Source organism: Dunckerocampus dactyliophorus, chromosome 17 (assembly GCF_027744805.1).
Source record: "Dunckerocampus dactyliophorus isolate RoL2022-P2 chromosome 17, RoL_Ddac_1.1, whole genome shotgun sequence".
Taxonomy (NCBI): Eukaryota; Metazoa; Chordata; class Actinopteri; order Syngnathiformes; family Syngnathidae; genus Dunckerocampus; species Dunckerocampus dactyliophorus.
The window spans coordinates 19,914,821-19,936,931 of NC_072835.1; the positions used below are offsets into that span (position 1 = coordinate 19,914,821).

General features: G+C 42.0%; 2 protein-coding genes across 2 annotated transcripts; one reads left to right on the top strand and one right to left on the bottom strand.

The window, feature by feature from the left end:
* The first annotated feature begins 9,986 nt into the window (after positions 1-9,986).
* Positions 9,987-17,109, top strand: LOC129169951 (syntaxin-2-like). Its single transcript, XM_054756957.1, has 8 exons — positions 9,987-10,925; positions 10,989-11,088; positions 11,619-11,693; positions 13,559-13,632; positions 13,746-13,854; positions 14,684-14,757; positions 14,835-14,972; positions 16,621-17,109. Exons 1-8 carry the CDS (start codon positions 10,875-10,877, stop codon positions 16,828-16,830), a joined length of 831 nt encoding a protein of 276 aa, XP_054612932.1. The 5' UTR covers positions 9,987-10,874; the 3' UTR covers positions 16,831-17,109.
* A 514-nt stretch (positions 17,110-17,623) lies between these two features.
* Positions 17,624-20,554, bottom strand: pgam2 (phosphoglycerate mutase 2 (muscle)). Its single transcript, XM_054756958.1, has 4 exons — positions 20,073-20,554; positions 19,816-19,996; positions 17,863-18,028; positions 17,624-17,757 (listed from the first exon to the last, which is right to left on the bottom strand). The coding sequence occupies exons 1-4, from the start codon at positions 20,487-20,489 to the stop codon at positions 17,754-17,756; spliced, it is 768 nt and encodes a 255-aa protein (XP_054612933.1). The 5' UTR covers positions 20,490-20,554; the 3' UTR covers positions 17,624-17,753.
* Positions 20,555-22,111: the final 1,557 nt, after the last annotated feature.

The following is a 22,111-nucleotide window of genomic DNA, read 5'->3' on the forward strand; positions in this document are numbered from 1 at the left end:
TGGGGTGGGAGGGACTATATATTTTTCCCCGATATCCTATCCAGTATATTTGGCCAGTATCACACCGATACCGATTGTGAGTATCAGATTGAACCATCCTTATACATCTGCGTATTAATAATAAAGCCGTTAGGATTATACGTCTGTACACCTGGGCTTGAAAGAGGAGGGTGGAAATAAAGAGGTACAATGGAGGTGTCAGGGGAAAGAGAATGAGAGGAGGACTGAAGGAGGAATTAATGGAGCATGATGCCACAGTCTCCAGGTTCTGTCTGGATCCGGAGGCAACAGAGGAAGCATCTGCTCTGGGCTACAAGACTGGAAGAAGAGGTAATTTATTCTGTCGGTGGGATTAAACCCTGCTATTGATTATTTGTGTTTATCGTCTCATTGTTTGATTTGCAACTTTAGAAAAGAAAAGAGTCTGCATTGCAGGACGGAAGTTAAGGCCTAGAGATGGACAGATGCAGTGACCAGAGCTGCCGAGGGGGCCCAATGTGATTTTTTATTTTTTCATGGGACCCAGAATTCCTGTCCCGCACGTGTGACAGAGCCATGTTTAATTTACGGCCTGCTGCAAAAACAAAGCACATTAAGGCAGGTGCCGTAAAGATGGGTGCGCTCATCCTCCGATCTCCAATCAATGAAAAAAAAGGCAAAAATCGTCCTGATCCCGATCCACAGCTCATAGTGGAGCAACTTGTTGCATCAGCGTTGGACAAACTCTTGTACGACTAATGACAAATTGTGCTGAACCACATCACTTTCTTTCAGACCATGAGCAGAGGACAGAAGTGACAAGGATGGTTGTGAGAGAAAGAGCATACAAATTAACACTGCTGATATGTTTTGGGGGACTAACTAATGTTAATTGTGATGAATTGTGTGCACAGGGTTTTTAAACATTCCATCTGGGGAGAGGGAAGCTCGCAGATGGCTTATGGTGTGTTTTCCTCCAAGCTGGTGTTCTAACAACCAACCGAAACTTCCTCATTATTTACAGACGTGAAATGACCTCAGCGATCGCTCATGGTCCCTTCATGAGGGTGCCCAGAGAAGGATTAACGAGAAGGACATGAAGCAACCCTTATTTCACCCTGAAAGTTAATTCCTGCAACATTGAACAAGTCCATGTTTCCAGCTTTGTGGCAATAGTTTGGGGGAAGGCCCTTTTCTTGCTCCCTCACGACTGTGCCCAAATGCACAAAGCAACGTCCAAAAAGGCCCGCTAGGGTGAGTTAGCGTGGAAGAACTTGAGAACCCTAACCTCGCTCCCAATCCAATACCTTTGGGGAAATTACTCACAAAGATTCAAAAAGAAACAAGCAACTTTAGCTGAAAAGGTGAACCAACTTCTCATTTTCTTTCATTTTCACTCCTTTTTGGTGTAAAGCAGTGATTCTCAATTATGTTCTTCCAGTTATTGTCACTTGTTTCCCTTGCCTCTGACGTCTCCTTCGTTTTCTTTTTATTTTTGTCCGAAACTTGTCAACGGCTCATCCACTGTCAGCGCTGCACACCGATGTTCCCGTGTACATCTCCTACTGGCTTGAACGGGAAGCCTGTCCATTAGTTTGAGCACTGCCGCCACCTAGCTGGAGGCTTGTGTATCATAGATACCATACATGCAGGCAGTGCACGAAGACACTGATACTGAAATCCCGTGGCTATTTGAGAAGCGCTGGTGTAAAGGCCAGGTACCCCAATACTTTTGTCCACACTTGCAAAATGAGCTTGAAAAGTAGTTATGACGCAAAAGACCCCAGCAGAAGAGTGAATGTGCATCAAGAGGAAAACAGAATTTCACTGTATTTATTTTGGTGTAATTTAAGTTATAAGAAAGTTAAACCTAGCAAACATACCGGTTAATTCAAAGACTCAAGGTGATACAAATTTTACAGTACTGTACTTCTATGTGTGTTTGTCTTTCCACTGACAAAGGATTTTTGATTGGCATTGTAATGCAGCATAATCAAAATGATTCTTTGGTAGGTTATAGCAAATTGACATTGATTATTTTCCCCCGATTTTTCTTGTACTGTATGTTTCAAAGTCCGTGCACGCCACTTCCACCATTGCCCATTTTTGGCTAAACGTTTACTTCCCACTGATCTGCAGTGGGAAACACACACTGAAAGAGGGAAGACTTCACACAGCTTTGATTTACCTGCCCTAAAAATATGAGCGGTTTGTTTCATCGCTGCTGTCTTGTACTAAAAGTCTGCAAGTTCATGTTGAGGCAACGAGAGAGGTTGTCAGCAACCTGCAGAGATCCAGACAAGAACATCACAGGGAGGAAAAAAAAAGCCTAACACAGGAGAATCAGCAGCAGCTGAAGCACTTCACAGAAAGCATCAGCCAATGCCTTCACCTCATTCCTGCATGGAATTACAGTATTCATATAGATGCAAATCAGCTGTTGATTATCCTCCTCCAGCCATTCATTTTTTATCCTCACTCGGCTCGCGGGAGTATGCTGGAGCCTATCCCAGCCGACTTCGGGCGAGAGGCGTCGTACACCCAAGACTGGTGCTGTTGATTCACTTTCATTGAGGGCCACATCACACTTATGGCTACCCTCAGTTATGGTTGCCCTTGTAACAGTGAATATACTGTATATGACTCGTTTATATCGGTTAACTGGTTACAGACCCGACCGTGATAAATGAATTTCCGGGATATAGGATTCAATGTTACTAAATAGAATATTTTTGTAGTTAGAGCATAGAAAACCTGTTTATGACTTTCTAAATAAGGGTTTTAACATGATTAGAGTCCTATAGACATGAAATAGCACGCTTATAGTCACCTTTACACTCCTATTATTTATTGTTTTACAACATGTTGGTTGCTGCAGGGACTCGAGATGGCCGCTAGTTAGCAAGCTAACCAGTTAGCCTCAAATTTACTTAAGAAGCCAAAAACTTACCACTTCCACACCGAATGGGAGGAGAACCTTTTTTTCCCCACTCTATCATTCCATGACTGACTTCATGCAGTGTTAAGGTAATGTAATGTAAGGTAATGTCTCAATGTTTTGTGTCATTACTGCCACCTAGTGACCAGAATATTATACATCACTTGTCATTCAATGTGTTTTAACTAATAGACCATAGTCTACCAGGAAACAGCGAGCATTTATTAATTAATTAATTTAAGAAAAAAAGCGATAATTGAACTGCAATATTGCAAGGGACGATGAATGTATACATGTAGAAACGCCTCATGATATTATTACACGATTGCACATGCATTTGATAATTACACTGTTTTTACTAACAAAATGATGAATAACGTGCTTTGAAATCATAAATCAAGGTGACAAGCAGATCCTCAAGTAGCAAAATGTGGTTGGAATAGCTTGCTGCATGAGCAGATAATATTATTATATATAGTTCTGTCAACATTGAAAGAACATTTATTTTTACCATTTCATTTTAATAACATTTAACTTTTACAATTTAGCAAGAAAGATTAAGTGGGTTTTTTTGGGGTTTTTTAACACACATTATTTCCACGTATTTCCGGGCCACATAAAACGATGACAGATCTGGCCCCCGGGCCATGAGTTTGACATGTGTGCCCTAAGTAGTCATTTTTGAAACACAGGTGTACTTCAGGGCACAGTGCTAGAGACATTACTATTTTCTCTCTCCATTAAAATGTAATTTTATGCATTGGACTGGATCATAACAATTCCATGCAGTAGCAAAACGCCATTGTTACTGAAACCTGAAAATGACAAAAAAATATTTGTATCTACCCATTTATCCTTGGGCATCGAGACAAATAACTGTGCTGTTGCCGAGGAACAGTAAGAAACTTGAGAGTAACCCTAGCAAGAAGTTAGACATAAAAAAATAAAAATGAAAAGGCAGTCAGTCATCCAATAACAAGTGATTGCAGGGGTGACTTAGTGTCATACTGTATGTATACATACCCACTCACACACTGCTTTGTTCCTGAAAATGCCACTATATCCACATATTGACATGTCTGAGAAAAACATCGACCCTGAATGACATTTCAACAAAGAAACTGTATTGATCGCGCTTTCTGCACACAACACATAATGCGTATCTCTTGCAAAAAAATGCTTGATATACTGAGAGCGGATAGATTACCAACTGGAAGTCATATTTGCTTGGTGGAGGTTATTTTCACAGCTGTTTGTGTTTGTGGATGTTGCTGACGCCAACATTTACCCTCCTCCCGTCGGGGCACTAATGCAACTTTTTTCAGAGCTAGTTTGTTTGTCCACAGAAGGAACATGTTTACACTGTGGTCTCATTTACACTTCCTTTTTTTGTGGTATTTTTAGCCATTTAACTAGTAATGGAAGATTTCCCTGCAACTCTAAAGTGTGCATTGAAACTTACAAAATGCATTTCACTGTCCAGTACCACCCCTAAGACTTGGCAGAAAAGTAGAGCTGATAATAACCAAAACGTACTGATGAAGATCGATTAAACACAAAATACTGCAGTAACACTATGCAAGTTTGGAGGCCAGATTATATCAACTTTGAAGAGAAGAATTTACATTTTGCACTGTTGGATCTTAAGGAGGTTCCAAGTAGAGCTTCAAAATGCAAAAAGAAGAAATGGGAGTGACACAAAAACAATCATGAGTAAGCAATTTATTGCAAACAACCATTAAAGTTGAAATCGTCTGTTCATCAGCTGACCAAAGTGGAAGATCACAACTCGAAAAACCTCAAACCCCCTTAAAATAGAAATAAAATGTTCAAAAAAGGTGGTGAAGATGGCTTCACAGAGGGCATCCACTGTCTGGAACTGATGTCCATTTTTGTAAACTTTCCTTGCCATCCATCCCCAAATGTTCTCAATTGGATTTAGATCAGAGGAACACGCAGGTTGGTCTAAAAGAGTGAGTTTATTCCTCAGGAAGAAGCCCTTTGTCAGGCGGGGATTGTAAAGTGCAGCGTTGTCCTGTTGAAAAAAAACAGTCATTACCACACAGACGAGGGCCTTCAGTTGTGAGGGATGCCCCATGCAACATCTCCACAAAGCCACCTGCCGTTTGACACCCCTGCACAAAGCTCAATTGTTCCATTGAAGGAAAAAACACCCTAGATCATGATGGTGCCCGCTCCACTGTGTCGTGTGGAAAACATCTCAGGTAGGATCGCCTTGTCATGCCATTAACGCTGGAAGCCATCACACTCTGCATCAGTAACAACCTTCATCTGGGCGGAGGATCGTCCCGTGTCTTGACGGACAGGCAATCGGATCCTCCGGCTCAGGTCCGGTGACATTTTTATGGGTCTACCACTTGACCTTTTGTTCCATAACCCTCAGGATCTTTGAAGACGTTTCAAATGACTGTCTTTTTGCGTCCAACCTCAGCAGCAATGGCGCGCTGTGAGAGGCCTTGCTAATGCAGCTCAACAATCTGCAGACAATCTTTCAAAGAGACAAAGTTGTTTTGCCTTTGCCATTAAGAGATAATGAATACCAGACAGAAAATGACATGAAATCCACATTTTTGTGAAGATTTTGGCTTTTAAAGTCTGCGGTCTTTAACTTTCGGTCAGCTAATTGACAGCCTATTTCGCTTGAATGTTTGTTTGCAATAAATTGCTTACTCCAAAAAATATTACCTCACTCACATTTCTTCTTTTTGCATTTTTAATCTCTTCGGTGAAAAGATTTTTACCTGGGTAATGTCAGTGGAATTGCGCCAAGGTTTTTGAAAATCTCAGGTAAATGAGAAACATCGATGCGGTGGAAAAGGGGCTCATTTCCATTTCCTTCTTGCATCAAATAATAATGGTTATCGATTGATTAAAATGAAGGAAAACTGCAATTGCATGCAGTACAACTAAAAACCGGACAAACACAAGCATCTAGTAAGGAAGACTAAATGATTTAAGATTAGGATTTGTGTGTTCAGCCTCTGGGACAAGTTCACATTTCTCAAGTTTTACTCTGTGACTGCAAAATGAACCACTTATATTGGCATCAGTGAGCTTTTTATTTTTCCAGGACAATGCTGTTCCAGTCCCACTTGAGGTTTACTCAACACCTTGGTGGAAATATGCTTCCCCGCTTTACCTCTATGACCTTATTTTTAAGTAAAGGAATATCACAGCTATCCTGAGACTCCTCAGAATTTAATAACGCAATATTAAAAAGGCAACAGTCTGTTTCACAACCAAAAAGCCAATATGGTTTTATGTCCAAATGGAGCAACTTGAGCCTCCTTTTTACAGGGACATCACAGCATGCCGATAAAACAGTAAGCCCCACATTACGCTGCTTTCCTTGGGTAACACAAAACCTGTCCCAGGACATTAATAATATAATACATAACTGGTTTTTCATGAGAAACTAAGGTAAATAGCTATCATATTCAAACTGCAAAAAGTGGCACCATCAAGTACAACGGTTATTTGTCACAGAAAACCCATGACGCCTTCTTACATGTGAATGGAAAAAGTAATGTGCAGGTGTTGCTGTGTCATCTACACCTCTGGCCACAAATCGAATGTTTCTTCCAGGGTGGAATTTAGGTGTTGTATGGATCCGTTTGCATTCCATTTGTTAAACAGGAACTGGTCAGCTACCTGATAAAGCCTTCTGTTCCGGTAGGAGCCACACACCCTCAATATGCAACCAGCACCTCTGTAGCTCACCTGTTAACCACTTCACACATGTCTCACTTATTAGATAGTATATACTCCCACGTAGTGGGCGTATGGCAGCATTGCAGCTTCTCCAATCAGCAATGTTTTATCTCTAGCCTCACAACAATGCAGTTTTGACCCCTCCACTGGCAAAAGCCCTACTCGTGGGGGGCAACTTTGAGTAACACACACATTGCTGCTTAACCATTAGGTTCTGATATGGAAAGACACCATTGTCCTCGCAGTTTGCTGTGGCTCAAGTGTGGATACAATCACCACTGTCACCTACACTACCGGAGAGGGAAAGAAGGGCAAAGTATGGCACTTTCCTGAGCGAAGCGGGAGGGTTGCCAGGTGTGCGTCTATTCTTCTGCATGAATCCCACAGACAGTGACCAAGTGTTTCAATATTTAGTGCATGCATTACATTTTAATAGAAGAGGACTGAACTGCTGTCGCTACCTTGGTAATGGTAATGGTTTAATTTTATCTGAACCTACCCCCCATCCGTTCCACATCTATTGCAGTACTTTTATTCACTTCCTCTATTCCGTGTGATTTCTTTAATCGTGATGACGTAATTATTAAGATTTGCTAGCTTGCCTTGTAACTGTTAGTTTGTTTTGGTGAGTTCAATCCTCTCGCTAGTCTGAATTAAGGAAGAGATGCCAACACACTCTTCTCGAGCTGTGATCAACTCAGGAAATCAGAAAGTGGTCAGGAATATTCCCGAAAAGTTTAATACTCCGGTGTCCACAGTGCAGTTCGCTATCGAAGCAGCAGCAGGAAAAGTGTTACGATCTTGCGGATAGAGACCGTCTCCATGCCTAGCTGTACCTAAACTGGTCCTGCAGAGATAACTATGTGAGCCAAAGCTGCTTTCATTAGTTTACTTAAGAGTGTGTTGACATCAGAGGCGGGAGCAAGTCAGTGTTTGCAAGTCTCAAGTCTTTAATCTCAAGTCAGGTCTCAAGTAAAGACGTGCTAGTGCAAGACAAGACAGCTCGTCAAGTCCTTACACGTCATAAGCACTGTTTAGTGTCTCCCAAATAAAATGCCATTTTAACAATGTCACAATCCATTACATTTGACAATTACAGTGAATGCTTCTAGAATTGTGACACGACTTATCACAGAAAGAGTTGCTGACATAGCATTCAGGATTTACTCAGCGCACAGAAATGTAATCCACACGTTTCTTGTTTATTCTTAAACCTGAGTGGACGTTAATAGATGCATTCAAAGACGCAGATTCAAAGGGAAAATATGTTGCCTTGCTGGAAATTGAACAATTTCTGTGCAGCTTCTTTTGGAGATGAATAAAGTGTCTAATAATTACATTTTCAGTTGAATACGGGGACACATTTTACTCAACACATTCACTGAAAATCTGAACAGACTAAAGTCAAGTCCCGTGTCGAGTCCAGTCCAAAAGTCATCAAAATTGTGACTCGAGTCCACACCTCTGGTTAACATGTCTTTGTTTCAGGGCAAAAAGGGAAAGAATCAGCAAAGAAACGTCGCCACCAGTGTCCTGAGTGATTCTATTCAGCAATGTCTCGCCGTTTTACCCCTTGCCCAGCTGCACCCAAGCTGTTTTATTTATTTATTTAAGAATATGTTACATATCTGATCGGGAAGACCTGGGTTCGAATCTCTGTTGGGCATTTCTGTGTGAAGTTTGCATGTTCTCCCCGTGTGTGCGTGGGTTTTCTCCGGGTACTCCGGCATGTTAGGTCCATTGGCGACTAAATTGTCCATAGGTATGAATGTGAGTGTGAATGGTTGTTTGTCTATATGTGCCCAGTGATTGGCTGGCGACCAGTCCAGAGTGTACCCCGCCTGTCGCCCGAAGTCAGGTGGGATAGGCTCAGCCTACCCCCGCGACCCTAATGAGGAGAAGCGGTATAGAAAATGGATGGATGGATGTTACATATCTTTGTTTCAGGGCCAAAAGGAAAAGAAGCAGCAAACAAAAGCCGCCTCCCGTGTCCCGAGTGATTATATTCAGCAATGTCTCGCCGTTTTAATGAGCAGCATCATGTTGTTGTTTGAAAGATGTCGACTGTTGCGTTCTCGTGTCTTGTCTGAGTCGCTAGGCTGTACACCACAAGCTGTGGAGGACCCAGAGCAGGTCATGAGGAGGCTTCGTGATGAGGCAGTTGATGCTGATGAGGCTGGAGTCACCAGCTCAACACTGAACAGCCTCAGCTGTTCCTCTCACCCACACATCCCTACTGCCTTTGGGTCATACGAGTTCAGTGAAAGCACCCGTCAAGTGCCGGTCTGCTTTCTTAAAAAGGATGTACAAGTACAATTAGTGTAGCAGTAGTTCAATCCTATAGGACTGAGAACAGTTCAAATCCCACGGTGAATGAAAAGCTTCACAGGAAACGAGGACCTGTTATTGTTTCAGAAATGTTGGATACGAAGTGCTCTTATTTCTGTTAAGATCTCACTAGCTTCATGACACAAATGTCTTTTTTTAACATTACATTAACTGTGTATCTTCTAGGGGGTGATACTTTGATGTCCATTAGACTGTATATTATCATGTTTCTGTCAGAAAGCAGTTGCTATTTCTTGCATGACCTGCCTATGTTAGTCGCGTTGCTTTGTGATATTTTTCCAATGATGTGTTCAGTATTAAATGTTGACATTGTTAGTGTTGCCTTCCGTGGTGTTTGTCGTGTTGCAAAGACGAACTAGATATGCACACATCCCTCCGAGAATCTACAGACACACATCCCTCCTGATTTCTTCAACGGAATATATACAGTCCCTGGTGTTTGATATACGACACCAATGTAACTGTAGCGACTATTTTTAGTCTTCTCCTCACTTCCTTCTGCACTGCGATGTTCTCCTGTGAAAGCAGATATGTTTTTATGCGTGTTCATCTCTGGCAAGTTGATGCTCTTTCAAAGCACACATCTCCAATCTGGGGTATCTGATCTGCAGCTTAACTCTAACTTTTCTGCCTCGTTGGCGTGGCTTCCATTGTCCACAAACGCGTAAGCCTGCGTCACTTTGTTGGGTTTCTTTGATTTCAGACTGGCAAAATTGACAGAACACAGCTGTCTGTTCCGGGCCCCTGGTAGGTTTCTTGTCTTTAGAAGGCTGATTTCTGATTTTGTTACATCAGCCAGGGTATGCAAGTGTTGCATAAGAGGACATTTGCATTTTCAGGTGACTTTTCACCTGCAGCTGATGTTACTTCACATCTAAATGCTTACTTAGAAAGGTGTTCTTTCAAACCTTTTTCTGTGTGCTTTACCGCCCTCTTGTGGTCAGCTTGGTACTCCAGTTCTGCGCCTCTGGCTCTGGCCGCCATATTGCTTGTTAATACACAACTTCAACAAGTGGTCGTAAGTGGTGATCTAAGACTCAAAGCCCGTCTCGTATTGAATGGCAGCTTCGCTCCGTCTTTGTTGTTTTCTTACTTTCGGCCTTGTGTTGTCCTCAACTTGCACTTCATAATGCCGGCTGCCGCGAACGGATAGTGTTACTTTAATGTAGTGGTTATTTGTAGTCTTCTACTCACTTCCGTGTCTTTGGAGCTTATATTTGAACAACTTCAACAAGTTGGTGCAAGAATGGTGTTACTCGTTGAATCGGCTTGATTAAAAAATAAAAATAAATCTTGTTGCTTTCCCGTCGCCAAAACTTATTTTATTGACACTTGCTGTTCAAATCAACTACATACGGAAGTCTGACAGCTTCATAACCTTCACAATAAAATACAGCCATTTTTACACTGTAACTATTAACTGATATTCCTTTAAATGCCTTATCAAATTCTATATTCTAAATGCTAGCTTGTAAATCACAATAACCAAATACAAACAGTACATTTCACACCGTCAAAAGTTAGCGAAAAAAAACGAGCAAGTGTTTTCATTCTCCGGTCATACTCTTGCTTTCTTTTTGACACGGCCGCGCGCTCACGGAACGCGCTCATTCGGTACAGGTGTGCTGCATGCTAACTAGCATCGCTCATGACAACAAGGGTCGTCTTCCACACTCTTCGACTTCTTGCGTGTTGTCGGGACCATCTGGTTTATAAGTCATTTAACAAAGAGCAAGTTTCGATACTTTGAAAATAACAGAAGTGGAGGAAAATGGCTAAAAGATCGAGATAAGGTGGCATCTGGCTTCTGTGTTTGGTCGGACAGGTGGCGGCTAATTTGTTATTTTAAGCAACAATGCATGCATGATTTAGTAACATGGCAGATGCAGCCAGAGGGAAATACACCATGGAGGAGTTTTTCAAAACGGTAAGAGTCTGCAGATGTTATGTTTTTGTCTTTTGTCACTTCCAACGATTTGTGTGTGTGTAGATAGGAGAGTTGAGAAGCCTCGTCCAAAAGATCTCCTGCCAAGTGGATGAAGTGGAGAAGAAACAGAGTGCCATCCTAGCCTCATCTAATCCAGATAAGAGTAAGACATATTTGTATACTTGTTTTTTTAAGTGCAAACTGGACACCTTTTAGTGTTTTGCCAGCAGCCATCTCTCACACACCTTAAGTAAATAAAGCCTTTGCCTGCCACACCCATGCTGGTCCCTACCGGCAAGAAGCACATCAATGCTGAAGACTTTAAGGCAAAACAAGTTCTAGACCTGTGATGGACCCAGAAGTGGGTTGCAGACAGCTTGTCAAAAATAAATGAAAGGGATACTTCTGATTTTTTGACATGGCAAGTTGTATGACATCCCCATCAGCAGTGTTGCGCACCAACAGTGACTTGTCCCCCACTTCGTCCCGTGAGCCGAGGTCTGGTCGGTTCACTTTGTGGAGGAAAGTAATTTCGGCTAGTTGCTGGCGTCTCTTAAGTTAAGCGTTTTGCTTCTCAAAACAATATGCCTTCTAAAGAGTAATACACTTATACCTCTGTGATGCTAACTCGCTGGCGTCACACCAGTCTTCCTGTCTTCTTTTATTGCGTTGTCATTGTCGTGTTCCTCTCAGGTTGCAAAGACGAGCTGGAACTGCTGAACAACAAGATCAAGACGGATGCCAACTTATTCCGAGCAAAGTTAAAGCGTGGGTAGAGTTTTACTTTGTTTCCTGATGCCCCCTTAGAGGGATGAAATGCAATGAGTTTCTTTTTAGAGGCCATTGTGAACACAGTCATGCCTTGTTTATTGCAGTTAATTGATTCCGGACCCGTGAATTTCCGCAAAGTCGGGTTCAATATTAATAAATACTGTAGAATATTGTTGTAGTTAGCTCATAGAGCGGTGTTTACCATTATTAGAACCCTGTAGATATGAAATAGCACCCCTTTAGTCACCTTTACACTCCTATTATTCTTTGTTTGCACCACATTGTGTAACTCTTATGCGCAGGCTGCGCGATCGCTGTAGGACCACAAGAGACGACTGTCGCCTTAATTGCAGCACGCTACTGAGCTAACAGGTTAGCCTCCGATTAATTTATTGTAAACATAAGAAAGGTTTTGAAACGGAGTGGGGAAGAAGGACAAAGAAACTTGCCACTTCCACACGGTATGGGAGAACTTGTTCTGGCTGACTCCATGCAGTGTTAAGGTAATGTAATGTAAGGCAATGTCTCATCAAAGTAACATTGCTTGACTTGTCTTCACGAGTTTTTGACTACTAATAGGTCATGGTCAACAGTCAATAAATAGTCAATACATTTTTGAAAAAACGCAATACAGTGTGGCAGCAACATTTGAACCGAAAAGTGGCGAGGGACAACTGTACAGTGGAGTTTTGCGGCTTTGCTCTATTACGGTTTTCCAAAAATATATACAGGTAAGTTAATTAAGCAAATTTTTTTGTGGTGGCATACAGCTTATTATTAGTGAAAAATGTGCATATTTAAGCAAATTTGTATTTTTATTTTTTTTTTTTTGCCTAAATGAAGGACTGAAATGAAGGATCATAAAAATGGCTAAAATGAACTAAAAATACAAATATAAGGCATTCAGAAGACTCATCCAAAGATACTGCGAATGATATGTAGTATTCTACACTGGTGACGCGGTGTCAGTAATGTTACTGTAATGTTCAGTGAGAGACACAAGCACCAGACTTGATCAATGGAACAACAGGCTTTTATTGCAGGTTTGAATTATCGCACAATAATCCACCATAACAAAAACACAGACTACTGTTAGAGCCGTAACCTACGCCAAGTTAAAACTCAACTCTGAACCCCCAACGTCACTTCCTGTCTGCCCACCACTCAGTTCTCCTAGCCCCGGATCGCATCTATACCAACACACGCGAGCACGAGTCGTATTCGTTTTTAAATGGCTTACTTTCTCTTATGTCTACTATATTGGGTTATACGAGTGTGAAGGTGACTATGGGGGTGTTATTTCTTGTGTAGAGGCCTCTAATAATGTTACAAAATATATGTAGAAGGTGGTAAACAGGTTTTCTGTGCTGTAACTGTGAAAATATTTTATTTATAAATAAAGAATGCAACTTTGGGAAATTCAATTATCACGGTCGGGTCTGGAACCAATTAGCGGGATAAATGAGGGGTGGCTATACTATTCAAAAGCATTAAATATGCTTTGTTTTAGCAGTTAGGAAAGTGAAGCCAGTGAATTCTTCTGTCTCTACTTTACAAAGTTAGTGTACACACAATAATTGCAGCATTGCAGACCACTCACGGTGTACAGCAGTGTGCCGTCATTGTTTAACACTATGACAAAGTGCGTCGCTCTTTCTCATTCTGAGCCTGAATATTTAATGTCCAAATATTTGTTTAGCAAATAGTAAGGAGGACCAGTCTTTTAACAGGTGGTCACAGAGCGAGTAATGGAACATTCCTCCCAACACAAGCGTACTGTGTATCTGATCTATCTCAGAGCTCTGAAATCAGCTCTAAATAAAAGTATTTAAAGTACATTTTTAATGTGTATGTTTCCCCAGCATTGCAGGATGGTTTCCCAGTAGACGGCAGTGGCGATGGTGTCTCTGTGATGCAGCGCATTAAGAAGAATCAGGTGGGGCGGCGCTATTTTGTATTGCACCGTGCCAGGTGCACGCCCAACAAAGTTGCTCCAAACAATGCACTCAATAATGACGTGTCACTATTGCGGTATTCTCCTTCCGTCAGCATGCACACCTGACTCGCTGCTTTGCTGAGGTCATGACGGGTCACCATAAGACACAGGTGGCCTTCAGAGAGAAATGCAAAGCCCACATTCAAAGACAACTGCAGATTGGTGAGTTGAGGAACAGTCCCTCACACTTTACCAGACCCTCTTGTAGAAATGTTGTATCTTTAAAAAGCTCAACATACTGTAAATCAGTGGCCAACTAGGTTTACATTTTGCATTTGCTTGGTTTCAATCTGCTTTAATTTAATAATTAGGTAAAAAGTCTGTTTAATACAAGATTTGCATGTTTTTGTTGGTCAGTTAGTGCAACGAAATTGTTTAAAATCCCTTTCGTAGTAGTAAATGGTACAAATGTTACAGTTTCATCATTTTATGAGATATAGACAGAGGAACCTTTATGTTCAAACACAGTTCATTCTAGGACAGACACTGGACAACCTTAAAGTAGTTTGCATGAAACAATTGTTTCCATAGAAAATACAGAAATGGAAATACTGTAGTCCTGCGTTTATCTTGGTAAATTGGTTCCAGACCCGACCTTGATAAGTAAACTTCCGCAGAGTTTGATTCCTTATTAATAAATGGAATGTTTTTGTAGCTAGAGCATAGAAAACCTTTTTACGACCTTCTAAATACGGTTTTAACATTATTGGAGCCTTGTAGACATGAAATAACTTGGCAGATGCACTTTCACATGTCACAAAGCTAAAAAGATGTCTCCTACTGTGAAGCTCTACCTTTACCCTGACAACGACTGAATTGTGCGACCTTAGGCACATTCAACTGTAAACGTTCCGCTGTACAAGCCCACGTTTTTGCTGCTCTTTCTGTATGTGCAACACTCACGTTGCCTGTTAACGTATAAAATATCAATAGCTGTGTAATATTGACGCCACGTGATTTCTTGACTGACTGTGCCTTGTCTCCTACTCAGTGGACAAAGTGACCACTGATGAAGAATTGGAGGAGATGCTCAACTGCGACAATGTGACCATTTTCATATCTGATGTCAGTTTAACGGTGCTCTTTTTGTTTGCTACAGTCCAAAACATCATGTCACTAAGCGATGCTTGTCCTTTCCGCAGATCTGCTCGCATGCTCGTATTTCGAGCGAGGCGCTGAGCGAGATCGAGTCTCGTCATGAGGACATTGTGCGCCTGGAGGCAAGCATCAGAGAGCTGCACGAGATCTTATGTGACACAGCCATGCTGCTGGAGATTCAAGTGAGGATGACTCCTATCCAACTCTTCTAAAACTTATGCTATGTCTTGCGCACTTCCGTACTTACACTTAATATTTGAGCGCGTAGAAGTACGGCAAGTACCCGGATGTTGCACTCAAACCAGTCAAACTGGTCAGTGCTGGACACAGCTGGACGATATTTATGGAGCGATACGAATGTTGGCGATAATGCTATGTTGAGTGGTTGCACTTCATCCTTAAAAAGAAAGGAAGGAGCAAGAAACATAGCTTAATTATTGAGATCGTCATTTCCAGTAAGTGCACAATGACAGTAATTGATTTGGGGCAGCACTACTGTCAAAAGTATAAAGTGTACACGATATACTGATCCCTCCTATTCACAAGGGGTCATGTTCCGAAAATCTGAGAATGGACACGTCCATAAAAAGCCCAAAAATGCCTATTTTTGACACTACATTTTTTTATATGCCTCTCGGTTATTAAATGCATTCAAGTTCAGTCCAGTTTTGCACATTAAGTAACAAATTATACGGTAGGCTTACAGTATACAGCATTGTACTTACTTAAATGTGCAGTTACCCAACATCACAACTTCCTGCGGGAAAATGTTGAGTGAATTGACTTGAGACAATGGATTCATAGCTGTGTCACTCCCTTTTTCCCCTGCACATAGCGCCATCAAACCGCTTTCTATTTAAGTTACCATTCAAAAAAAGACTATGCCTGGGAACGAATGATGAACTGAATGTATTTGAGACACCGTATTACAGTCATCCCTTGCTACATCGCTTTTCGGTCATTGCATCCTCAATATCGCAGTTTTTAAAAACGTAATTAAATGATCTCTGTTTTGTGGTTTCATACAGCCTATTATCAGTTTTTTTGTATGCATATTTAAGCAAATTGTACTTATTCTTGGCCAAAATTAAGCATTTCAAGCATAAAGCAATGAACGAAAATGCAAATGCATGGCAGAAGAATTCTAATTGTGAATGTAGTATTCTGCATTGGCCAGTAGGTGTCAGTAATCGATCGGTGAGACACACACCGGACGTGATTGCCAGAACAGACATTATTACAGGTTTAAATTATCTCACAACAGGCAATGTTATAATAATAACATAATAATCTTAATGGCACTGGCTACTGTTGGGGCCATAACTCCCAAGAAGCTAAAACCCCAACATCACTTCCTGTCCACACATCTGGACACCCGTCACCAAGGTCCCATAGGGAACACATTTGCTGTGACACGCACGAGCAGGAGTTGTATTTATGTTTTTAAATGGCTTATGTACTGTATTGTGTAATGAGTTGCCATTACAATACATTGATGAGACAATAGCCACCACAGGAAGTATGCTATCCAGAAAACAAGGACTGCTATCGTGTGAGTGTGTTGTCTTATTGATGTCTGTCTTATTTTCTCAGATTTTTAACTGCTATGTTGGGTAATACAAATATCAAGGTGACTATAGGGGCGCTATTTCATGTCTACAGGGCTCTAATAATGTTCAAAACCGTATTTAGATCATAAATAGTTTTTCTATGCCATCGGAAAATATTCCATTTATTAATATTGACTCCTACTTCGCTTTAACCACAATAAAGAGGGACGACTGTATTTCTGTTGGAAGACCAGTCTGATGTTTTGCTTCCTTCCACTAGGGGGAGCTAATGAACAGCATAGAAAAGAACGTGGCGTTGGCTTCAGAGTATGTGGACGTGTCGAAAGCAGAGACGCACAAGGCGGTGACATACAAGAAGAACCCACACAAGATAGTGTCTATGCCCAGGTTCTTTAAGTCCTTCAGGAGGCAAACACCTGCCAAAGCATCCCCAGGTCCTACACCTGGACCATATGGACACAACCCCTGATGCTCTCTGAACTTTGGGGGGGAGGACTATTATTTGTACTTTGCTAGAAGTAGATTTTGTGTACTCCTGTTCACTAATACACACGACCAAAAACACTGCATCCTTGGCCAAAATATCAGTGGAGCTTGTGGCTTGCGTTACCTTTTACTGACCAACAGGTGGCGGTCGAAGACTGGCACTAATGCGAGGCCTCGTCACCTGCTGACTGGTGTGTTCACCGTATGCTTCCCGGTTGTCATGCAAAGTGTGATCCACCTCAACAAATAAACTAACGGCCTGTCAAATCCAACTTTCAGTTTTCCTCTCCTATTATGTCATCAGTTGTGAGGAGATTTTATGAAGATAATTTCTAATGTGTTCATTTCTTCTGGCCAGTGTGAAATGGCCTTACAACTATTTCCTGGGGCACTCGGGTGAAAAACTAATCCCATCAATGTTGTTATGAAAAAGTGGTCATTTTATGATGAACATTCCCCCATTGTTCAGCTACTGCTACTTTTGCTCCTTTTACGTAAAAAAGCAGTGTGATTTACGTTAATCTCTGTGATAAGGCTGTTTGTAGACTTGTCCCTGCATTATGGGAACGCTGCCATGCTGAACCCAATGACTCCTCTTCCTCATCACGATACCCTGGATAGGATTTCGCAGCACCTTTTGCACAGTGCTGAAACCGCACATTTCTAAATGGGGAATGAAGCAAGAATTGCGGCGTATTGTATAATGTAATTTAAAGAACTAGAATGCCAAAAGAGACTTCATTGCAAGGAACCAGACACAGGCTTTTATAAAAACAGTTTCTTTATTGTTTGTGCCAGGGTGGTGGGTTTGACCACAACTTAAAACAACTGAGGGGTGTGCAGGTGTTGAGATGGATGTACCGTAGTTATTTTTCGGACTGGCTGTCTGCTTGATTTGACAGGTATTCACCTAGAACAAACAGGAGGCTAACCATCAAAAGCTATGCCCCTGTTGGAATGGACTACAAAGATGGAAGGATGGGAGGTAAGGACACAGTCTCTCTTGTCTGCTTACTTCTTCACTTTGCCCTGGGCAGCCACGGCCTCCATGGCCTTCTTCACCGTCTCCTCATCCCCCAGGAAGGACATTGGCTTCACGGGCTTCAGGTCTGCATCCAGCTCGTACACAATGGGGATTCCAGTGGGCAGGTTCAGCTCCATGATGGCAGCATCAGACATGCCTGAGAAAACAGTGAGCAGGATTTTACAAATGCTCTAGAATTTAAGAAGTAATGAAACATTCTAATGAAAAAAATCTCCCCAAATTGCCAGCATAACAAATTCTGAAATATGCTGGCAATATGTCCCCTAGTTTATATAATTACCATAGAAATGACAATCTAATTTGGACTATGACTGGTGAGGCACTGACTCCATTGAAGGATTTTTTTTTATGTTCATACAGGTTGCTCATAAATCCTGTAAAAGCTTTTGATACTTTGTTGGAAAAGTCTGATCACATTCTGGTGAGCTTGGATATATTGTATATAATCTTCCATTTTCATTCATTCGGCAGAGCATACAGATGTATTTAATGCATTTAACTTGCTGCTCTCAGCTGGTGCTGGGGAAAAAACACCGCTGGCCTTTTCTTTCTATGGAAGGACAGCAGTGACAAGCACCTTCCAGCTTATGCATGTCCGCACCCTGTTATGATGAGGTGACTACTGCAGCGCCTGCGTGTATGACAATTCTATCAATTTTATTGTCAGATTAGCAAGAATAATACTGTCACACTTGCATTAAATACATGACACAGGCTGTAGTAAGTCTGTATAATAAATGTTTCTGCAACATATTACTGATGATATGCTGACACGAGCACGCGCCTTGATCCAACTCAGTGCACCCAGATGGTAAGCTGGGCCTGCACACTAAGCTGGGAAGAGACACTTTCGGCAGTGTCGCCTTAGGTTTCTGCCCTGTATGTGATCAGGAAATGTGTACATTTAGCCATTTTTACTAAGCAAAATGTAAAAAACTATTGGAAGCATACAGAAAATACATTTAAAAAAACAGTTCCATGGACAAATATTAATATTTTGTGATGTGCAGCTCAATACTGAAATATCGATTCCTCCGATACCAGGGTTTAAAATTAATTACTCTGATGTCTTCTATTCTTTATGTTATGATTTCAAATGCAATGTTTTTTGTTGTTGTTTTTTTTATTTACCGGACACACTAAGTGTATTTCCACAAAGTATCAGTATCAAATTGATATTGCCCATAACAGCCTGAATTTTACTCAGTATCGGATTGGAAACTAAGTCAGTGGTATCTCACATCACTGTTGACTACAGTGTTCTGAATTTGGACTGGATTTTGGAACATGGGAGCATAACTATTCATTTTTGTGGAATGACAGTTTTCTAAAACGTCCCGTGGGGAACTTGCAAAGTTGACAAGGATAATGGAAATCATACTTTCACTGAATAGCAACAAAAACATGAATGTTGAATAAGGATACGGTATTCCCTTTGCACAATGCAGGGTGCATTGAAATTCGACACCTTAAATGCTGTAAATAGCAACCTCAAAAGTCCAGTCCAGTAGTGTATTTAGTCTCATGGGGTACAATAGTATACATAGATTGTACCTTGAAGGACAGAAGACTATATTGTCATCATTTTTTACAGTTTAAGTGACATTTGCGATCACCCTTGAGGCCTCCTCCGCCTGTGTAAGTCTGTCTGCCCACTCCTTGAAACCTTTCTAGATAAAGGTCGTGACTGTAATGGGAACCAGACTCATGACCGTCTTCCCTTGTCCCTGAGCCTACAGCTGCTATTTATATCAACTGTGTGTGTGTGTGTGTGTGTGTGTGTGTGTGTGTGTGTGTGTGTGTGTGTGTGGCTTTGTGTGTCGTGTGCACCGATAGGTCTTGCTCAGCTAAACTACAAATAACATTTGTAACCTTCCTGTGTGCTTCCAAGTCCCAAACAATGTTTTTCTTTTACGTGCTCACCTTCTAAGTGCTTGACGATGCCGCGGAGACTGTTGCCGTGGGCTGCGATGATCACGTTCTTTCCGGCTCTGATTTCAGGAGCGATGACGTCGTTCCAGAAAGGCAGGGCGCGGGCAATGGTGTCCTTCAGGGACTCGCACGTAGGCAGCTCACCAGCCTTCAGGTTCTTGTAGCGTCTGGACTGTAGGTTGTGCAGTTCAGTCAGAATGGGCAAAAGCAAGAGAACCCCTGAAAGCATTTGACTTTTCTTGGCTCACCTCACTGATGATGGAGTGATAAGGGTGGTCCTTGTCCATGGGTGGGGGTGGGATGTCAAAGGAGCGACGCCAAATCTTCACTTGCTCCTCACCGTGCTTGGCGGCCGTCTCGGCTTTGTTGAGCCCAGTGAGGCCACCGTAGTGACGCTCATTGAGGCGCCAAGTACGGATGACGGGCAGCCACATCTGGTCCGTACCCTCCATGATGGTCCACAAGGTCTTGATGGCACGTTTAAGCACAGAGGTGTAGCAGATGTCAAACTTCATGCCAGCCTCTTTGATGGCCTGGGCTCCTCGCTTGGCTTCCTCCACACCCTTCTCGCTGAGGTCCGCATCAAACCAGCCGCAGAAGCGGTTCTCCTGGTTCCAGGAGCTCTCCCCATGGCGGACAATAACCAGACGGTGAACAGCGGCCATGCTTGCCTGTGGATGTCAAAGCTAACACGGTACCCTCAGCCCTTCCTAGTTGTGCACACACACTCTGGCTCACCCAAAGTGAGGCCTGGTCAACATTCCGCGCTTTTTTTATAGCAGCATGGCTGGAGGCACCATGTGACGGACAAGCCTTCTCCGCGCTCCACCTGTACGAGGCCTTCATATTATGATGGACTGGCCGGCTCAGCCAATAGAAGCAGACGCCTGCGTGTGATGCCCGGGAAGGCCAAAGGTCAGGTATTAATCCAAAATAGCAACATGACTTTTAAACTGAGATCTCTTGAACAAAAGTGTAAAGATCAGAGTTGGCTGCAGAGTCGTGACACTCTGATTAACAGAGTTGCGCTTGTTACACTGTACATGTATAGTAAGCTTTATGTTCTTTCAACAATAACACATTTTATCAGCATGCTGGTTGTGTTCAGTGGCCTGATGCTCAGTATTGTCAGGGATGTCTTCATTTAATAAGTGGTGATAATAGTGGTTGTAGTTGTACAGTATATAGTATACTGTATGACGGTAAATATTCAACACGCACAACAACAGCTAATGCTTAGCTGTCAGAATAGAAATCTAACTTGCTCTTTCTAGCAATTTTTTTGCTTGTCTGCCCCCCAGTGGTCCAGTGGGTATGTCACATGTTTTTTTTTATTGAATTACTGTAGCAATTTGAGCCTTAAATGATCTTTATGTATTCTACTCTGACAGATGTGTGTGTTTGAAATGTTTACAGCGATACATGCATGTACCAGTGGCAGCTGCAGGCCTCTCTCCTGCAAGATTGATGCATGCAGAGGCATCAGCGACTCTCTGGAGAAACAAGCGTATGAGCTTGAGGAGGGGCCCAGTGCTGGGACAGCTGCAATGCAGGTTTCATACTCGATCATTTTTACGATTATTGCGCTCTTATTCAGCAAAACAAATCACAATGTGCATGACTTTAAAATAACTGACTCATTGTGTCGTTTGACTGCAGAGTTGGAAAAAGTCCTCACGATTTAACAATAAGTAATAGTTAACGACAATCCTCAATAATTAAGAATAATTTGCTTTGTTTAAAAAGTGTTTTCAGATGCTTATTAGACCCATTTATTTATTTATTAACATATTTTAAAAACTAAAAAACATTTGTTTTCTTACCTTTTTATTTGTATATGATTGTGCGTGCAGCCTTTCCTTCTCCAGGAACAGTTCTGCTACTTTGTTGTAAAAGTCTGATCACCACCTGGTGAGCTTGGGTATAAAATCCTCCATCTTGGCGGTCAAATTCATTCCAGCAGAAACAAACGCTGGCTTTTCCTCGGTGGAAGGACATCAGCGCTAAGCACCCTCCACCCCACGCACGCCCCCACCCATTCAGGATGCAGTACTGCAAGTGCCTCACGTGTGACATTCCTGTCATTGTCTGATTAGCAAGATAATGACGTCACACGTACGTTACAGACATTACACAGGCTGTACAAAGTCGTGGTGTATAGTTAATAAATGTTTCTGCAACATTACATCACTGACGACATGCTGACGAACAGAAACTGGCACACGTCATGAGCCAACTCTGTGCACTCGGACAGTATGCGGGCTTGCTTGCGCACTAAAATGAGAAA